At 34.3% G+C, this 7,209-nt stretch overlaps 2 protein-coding genes across 2 annotated transcripts; both read left to right on the top strand.

Annotated features, from left to right (window-relative positions):
- On the top strand, positions 2,151 to 2,786 carry LOC109228104. Its single transcript, XM_019393280.1, has one exon. It carries the CDS (start codon positions 2,151 to 2,153, stop codon positions 2,784 to 2,786), a length of 636 nt encoding a protein of 211 aa, XP_019248825.1.
- LOC109228378 (NAC domain-containing protein 79-like) lies at positions 3,340 to 6,592 on the top strand. The gene is made up of 3 exons (XM_019393518.1): positions 3,340 to 3,560; positions 4,614 to 4,879; positions 5,683 to 6,592. Exons 1-3 carry the CDS (start codon positions 3,407 to 3,409, stop codon positions 6,277 to 6,279), a joined length of 1,017 nt encoding a protein of 338 aa, XP_019249063.1. The 5' UTR covers positions 3,340 to 3,406; the 3' UTR covers positions 6,280 to 6,592.

The following is a 7,209-nucleotide window of genomic DNA, read 5'->3' as shown; positions in this document are numbered from 1 at the left end:
CACATGGACTAACAAACAGGAGGGTGATGATAAGGTGTGGAGCTGTATAGATAGGATATTTGGGAATGACTTATAGATGATGAACTACCGCCACCTAAGCACTGAGTATGGGGAACCTTATATCTCAGATCATAGTCTTATGACTATCAATATAAGGCAACCAAAGAAACTATACAAGAGCCCTTTCAGATTCTTTAATGTATGGGCAAGTCATCCTGAGTTTGAAAGGATAATAAGGGAGGAATGGAACAACAACAAATCAACAGGTAAGATGGTGAGCATTTGGGCAAAGCTGAAAAGGATGAAAAATCAATTTAGACTACTGAATGAAGCTGAGTTCAAAGGAGTAACTGGGAAGATAGCACAATCAAGACAAGCCATACACCACATTCAAATTCAGATGCAAAAAAACTATAGTAACCTGCTGCAAAGTCAAGAGAAAGAGTGGTTGCACAAGCTGAAAACATGGTCAATGGTGGAAGAGCAGATATTACAACAAAAAGCAAGAGCAACCTGGATCAAGTTAGGTGATTCCAACAACAAGTTTTTTTCTGCAATTATAAAGGAGAGGCAACAGAGAAAACAAATAGAGGAACTGCAAGCAATAGCAGGGGGCATCATAACAGCACAATCAGATATTAAGGAGGAAATTATAGCATTCTACAAAAGCTTAATGGGAACAAGAGCTCAGGTACTACCAGCTGTGGACAAGTTGATAATGAAAGAAGGACCAACTATAACACAACAACAACAGGAAGATCTAATTGCAGAAGTTACTAATCAAGAAATTGATCAAGCTCTGAAGGGAATAGGAGGTGATAAAGCTCCAGGCATAGATGGCTATAATGCAGAATTTTTCAAGAAAGCTTGGCCAATGATTAAAGAAGAAGTGTATGCTGCAGCGAAAGATTTTTTCACACAGGTGAGATGTTCCAAACAATCAACTGCACCACAATCACACTGCTACCAAAAGTGCCTAATCCGGTGACAATAAAAGACTTCAGACCCATTGCCTGATGCACAGTGCTATACAAGCTTATCTCCAAAGTTATAGCAGGAAGACTACAGAAGGTCATGCCTCATATCATCTCTGAAGCTCAAGCAGGTTTTATCCTAGGAAGGAAAATAGCTGATAATATCATCCTGGCTCATGAACTAGTGAAGGCTTATAACAGGAAGCAGATATCTCCTAGATGCATGCTGAAGGTTGACATGATGAAAGCATATGATTCAGTTGAATGGGTGTACTTGGATCAGTTGCTAAAATACCTATGTTTCCCAACAAAGTTCAATAACTGGGTGAGAGCATGTGTAACAACAGTGAGCTATTCAATCATGATAAATGGGGAGCTAACAAAGCCTTTTGATGCTGCTAAAAGACTCAGACAGGGTGATCCCATATCACCATTTCTATTTGCAATTGCAATGGAATACCTAAGTAGGCTACTCAAAGGGTTGAAGCATGTCCAAGAATACAAGTTTCATCCTAGATGTGGTAAGCTGAACATAAAACACATCAGCTTTGCAGATGATTTACTGATGTTTACTAGAGGTGATAGTAAGTCTGTCAATATTCTTCATACATGCTTTATGAAATTCTCTGCTACATCTGGTCTCCTAGCTAATCCCAACAAAAGTGCAATCTATTTTGGAGGAGTTGATCAAAGTACAAGACAGGAAATATTGCAGAACACTGGGTATTCAGCAGGGAAGTTGCCCTTCAAATATTTGGGCATACCACTGGACACAAAGAAATTATCAGCTATGCAATGGCAACCACTGATTGATAGAATAGTTGCAAGGATCTCATCTTGGACAGCAAAGAAATTATCCTATACAGGAATGGTGCAGTTAGTCCAATCAGTGATATTTGGTATCCAATCTTATTGGTCCCAAATATTCATATTGCCAGCTAAAGTGATCAAACTGATAGAATCATATTGCAAGAGTTATATTTGGTCTGGTTCTAATACAATCACAAAGAGAACTCTAATAGCCTGGGATAAAATGTGCTTACCTAAATCTGCTGGAGGGTATAATCTACTGAATCTCAGAATATGGAACAGAGCTGCTATTACCAGTATTTATTGGGATCTTGCACAAAAGAAGGATAAAATGGATCCACACCTACTACATAAAAGGGCAGGCTAATGGAAATGAACATTCCTCAACAGGCAAGCTGGATGGTGAGAAAGATAATGGATGCAAGAGAAGTGGCTCAGCAAGTACCTACGGCTCTTAACAAGAAAAGTAAAACCAAACAAATATACTTGGCCATTCTGGGAAACTATAGCAAGGTGGCATGGAGAGCCTTAATGTTCCACAATGAAGGTAGGCCCAAAGCAATATTCACTATGTGGATGCAATGCCATGAGAGACTTATGACAACAGATAGACTTGCAAACTGGGGTGTTCAAGTGAATACAAGATGCTGTTTATGTGATGGAGCAGATGAATCACATGATCACTTATTTGGTGAATGTAGTTTTACTAAAGCAGTTTGGGGAAAGCTCATGCAATGGATACAGAGTCAGATGAACCCAATGTATTCATATGCACAGATGATAACATGGATAGTAACACAAGCCAAAGGAAAATCGTGTAGAGCTAAAATACTGAAAATGGTGCATGCAGAACACATCCATGGGATATGGAGGGAGAGGAACAACAGAATATTTGAAAAGACAATGAGAACAACAGACCAAATTGCAAGGGAAATAGCATGTGTTTGTAACATTAGAGTCCAAGGAGAGATGAGGAAGAAGATGCAGCAGTTTATGTACTGAAAAAACATGTAACTCCAGCTTATTTTGTAATGCTCTATGTACTGCTCCTAGAATAGGATAGTATTAGATTTATGTAAAAACTAAGTGAGTCGAGGATGACTCTACTGCTTTGTAATTGCTTCTTTGGTGATTAATTAAAAACATAATTACAAACAAAAAAAAAATCTAAAAAAGTGAACCCATAAAACTTCAATCTTGGATCGGTTGGGCCACAAATAGTTAACAAATGCGCTACAAAATGAACTTAAGGTAGATCGCTGCTTAAACAATCGGCATAGGGTGGCGACAAGGTACTTATCTATCGTGACTAAAATCTTATTTCCTTTGTGTACTATNTATATATATATCACAAACAAATCGGAATAGTAGCTCATCTGGCATTATAGTAATTATCTAACAAAGAAAATCTAAAATCTTGATACACTATCTTTGTCAATATGGTAGCTGCAAATATGAAGACAAAAAAAGATGCAGGAAAACGGCTGCTTCTTTCTGAAGATTGATATATGCATAGAAAATACCGCAGCTTTGACACCCTTTTTATAGCCAAGCTCTCTGCATCCGTACTAATTCCCTCTTGAATTTACTTAATTTCCTCACCAAAAGCCAGCTAGCCAAAAATGGAGGAAAATTTACCTCCAGGGTTTAGGTTTCATCCCACTGATGAAGAATTAATCACTTATTATCTGACTAACAAAGTTTCTGATTTCAACTTCACTGCTAAAGCCATTGCTGATGTTGATCTTAATAAGTGTGAGCCTTGGGATCTTCCAGGTAGCTAATTTTTCTTCTCTTTTCCTTCCTCTTCTTCTACCCTTTATTGCATGGAGTATAATATAATTCTTCCTTTTTCGATTTTTTCTACACTTTAATTTTGTTTAATTTTATTACTGATTTGATTGAAAATTATATAGTCAAACATCTATCTAACAGCCTCGTTTGTTTCGGATATTTTTAGACGTTATAGCGAATTGATATTATAGAAAACATATATATTATAATAGAAAATGAGATTTGCGAAAAAATTTTATTTTTATAGATAAGTGCTATTATATAAGGATGTTGTTATAGAGAGGTATAACTGTATGCCGTGATCTTTGAAATTTCTTGAAAGTCAACACACATGGAATGCTATATATTCCCAAGAAGAAGTGATTTTGCACTCAACTAATTTACAAGTATCTATTACCATTAGTTTTTACTACTTAATTCAATGCTTAGAGAAGTATTTAGTCAAACGTTATGGTGTATTGCATGTTCATATATACTGAATTACCACCATTGCCTTTCAGCTTGTTTAGCTAGCGTTTGGACATAAATTTGGGTGAAAAGTGAAAAAAATAAGTTTTTAAAGATAAGATGAAAAATAATTTTTAAAAGTGGAAATTATGTTTGGACATGCATTTTACTTGAAAAGAATTTGGAGTTTTGTGAGTAGAAAACTTCAAAAACTATTCTAAAGTTATTTTTGGGATGTAAAGATTTTGAAACAAAATCTGTCAAAAGATGATCAAAATCTATAAACAAATATATATTTGAATTTTTTTTTTTTTTTTTTGAAAAACAGCTCCCGAATTTTTATGGTCAAACGGGAGCTAAGTGTTTTCTTGTTTACTTCCTATATATGTTGGCCAATGGCGTGTACAAGTAGACATGAAGAAAAAATATGAACTGTTGTTTTCTGATCAATGTGTTACAAAATAACATCAACTATGAATCAAAATTAATTCTAATGTTAGTTATGTTACCTATATTAAAAGTTTTACCTTGTATAAGTGAAGATTTACAATGAAAATTTACACCCTAATTAAATTAAATCTCGTACAGCCAAAGCTTCAATGGGAGAAAAAGAATGGTATTTCTTTAGCCTTAAAGATCGCAAGTATCCAACAGGTCTTCGTACAAACCGAGCTACAGAAGCAGGCTATTGGAAAACAACAGGCAAGGATAAGGAGATTTTTCGTGGCGGAGTCCTTGTTGGGATGAAGAAAACACTGGTTTTTTACAGAGGAAGAGCTCCTAAGGGTGAAAAAACCAACTGGGTTATGCATGAATATAGACTAGAAACCAAACTTGGTTTCAAACCTTCAAAGGTAATTATTCATTAATTAATCAGAATAATAGATTTAAGACAATATAGAATTTTTTTTACGCACTAGCATTATTTTATAAGGGAAGTTTACACAAATAGCTGGCCAAATTCAATAATATTTACATTTTCTAGCCGATATACATTGATTATACATAGTTATACATATATTATATATATATATATATATATATATATATTATATGTTTACTGATTATTTTTAGTTTAAGCAATTAGGTAACGGCTATATGAGTTAAATATTTTTTTTATATGACTGATCTCCTTTATTTTGAACAATTATTTGCATTTGTCTTTTAATTAGATGATTTAATAGTGTATAAATTCATTTAAGAAACAAGATAGAAGTTAATCTCCAAATAAAACAAATTTGGAATAAGAAAAGAAATACACTATGATATAGAGTGTTACCTTTTTTTTTCCTTCTTTGATTAGTATCATTTTTAAAAATATTGTAATTTCAACATGAATTTTTATGTACCAAACCACTGAACCTATTGGAATTGCAAAATTTTGAGTTCAATATGTGATATTTAATGAAAGTGTAGTAAATTTTCACATATATTTCTCAGCTATATATGAAAAATGTTGGCTTCATTTAATCCCCTATCTTATCATATACATCTGCCACTATTACAGTCGAAAATTATCTAGATATCTTTTAGGTGGCCTCACTGTGCATGTACGTAACATTTTACACTATAGTATATAAAAGTTAAACAAAAAAGTAGGTCCATTAATTTTGACTATAATATGTTATATAACACCATACTAATTCTTTTTTTCCAGGAGGAATGGGTGGTGTGTAGAGTTTTCCACAAGAATTCAACTGCAAAGAAACCACAGCCAACATCATCATCCCCACAATCCGAAGAGTCACCTAATTGTGACATGACTTACACTTTTGCAAATGAGCTAGGGGATATTGAGTCACCAAGTAATTTCTATGGCCTAGCCACTGCATCAAATGGCCATAATTGCAATAATATTTCTTTACAGAATTACAACAATGAGAACGTGTTGAATATGAACTTGAACATGAATTTGGCTACTGCTGCAACAAGAGAAGCAGCAATTAGCAACACTCTTCCATTATTGCCTGCAGCTTGGTCATCTAGCTTGCTTTGCTCAAATCTTCCCTCAGTGGATTCTTTGCTTCTTCGGGCGTTACAGTTTAGGGGTTATAATAATCAGCCAAGAGAAGTTACAACTACTAATACCAATAATTACCCGTTTATTCAAACACAAAATATTTCTCATATTGGGAATGATTATAATAACCCTAACTTGGCAGTCGAGGTGCCTTCTTCCTCTATGGTATCAGATCCTGTTCAGCAACAACAGCCACAGGAGCAATCGTACAAATTGGGTTCAAATATTTGGTAACTTTTTGTGACGACTTTTAGAGGTCGCCCTCAATAAGTTTCAGAAGAAGTCAAGACTCTATTTGGTGCTTTAGATATTTACTGTAAATTTCTCAAGTCCATATGTAGGTACAAATTAAAAGTTCATGAAATCCAAGTCAAAATCTTGATTCATGGTAATTTAGTGTAGTGATCAGGATCAACTCATGTGATTGACTAGGGAAAATCCCAAGTCTCTGTTGTATGTATCTTTTTATTCAATCTAGCTTCCACATTTGCATTTGTATAACACAATTATCTTTGATATGGGAAGACACAAAGATTGTTTTCTTTCATTGTTGGTCATCATATGATCTTGTTGTTTTTATTCTGCTTTTATATGGCTTTTTGGTGTTGTCCCTTCTTATCTGTATTTTTATTAATGTGGTGCTTATGCTTTCCTGAGTCGATGGTATATTCGAAACAGCCTCTTTATCCTCACAAAGTAGGGTAAGGTTTGTGTACGCACTACCTTCCCCAGACTCACGGTGTGAGATAATACTGAGTATGTTGTTGTTGTTGATGAGAAGACTACAATGAACTCCATATGATAATCATCACTCTTCAGTTACTTGCTTTTTAATTTCTTATCAGTCAAACAATGGCATTTTTGTTATTCAAACATGTAATCTATTTAAGATTTAAGAGAAAATTAACTTAAATAGCCCCCACCCCCCAAAAAAGAGCCAACGGATAAATATAGATATATAATGCATAATTTGACGAGGAAATGTAAATTTTTTTGATCTAGCGGCCAAATATGTAACTTTCCCATTATTTAACTTGGACAGAAACTAAAGGTTAGCTACTTATGCTAAATATACAATATACAAATAGTGAAAATATCTTACAATTGAGTTATATACTTAACTAATAAATCATTGCGTGATCATAACTTACGAGCTTCAACTCT

The sequence above is a fragment of the Nicotiana attenuata genome, chromosome 6, assembly GCF_001879085.1.
Source record: "Nicotiana attenuata strain UT chromosome 6, NIATTr2, whole genome shotgun sequence".
Lineage (NCBI taxonomy): Eukaryota > Viridiplantae > Streptophyta > Magnoliopsida > Solanales > Solanaceae > Nicotiana > Nicotiana attenuata.
This window is presented reverse-complemented; position numbering and strand designations above follow the sequence as displayed.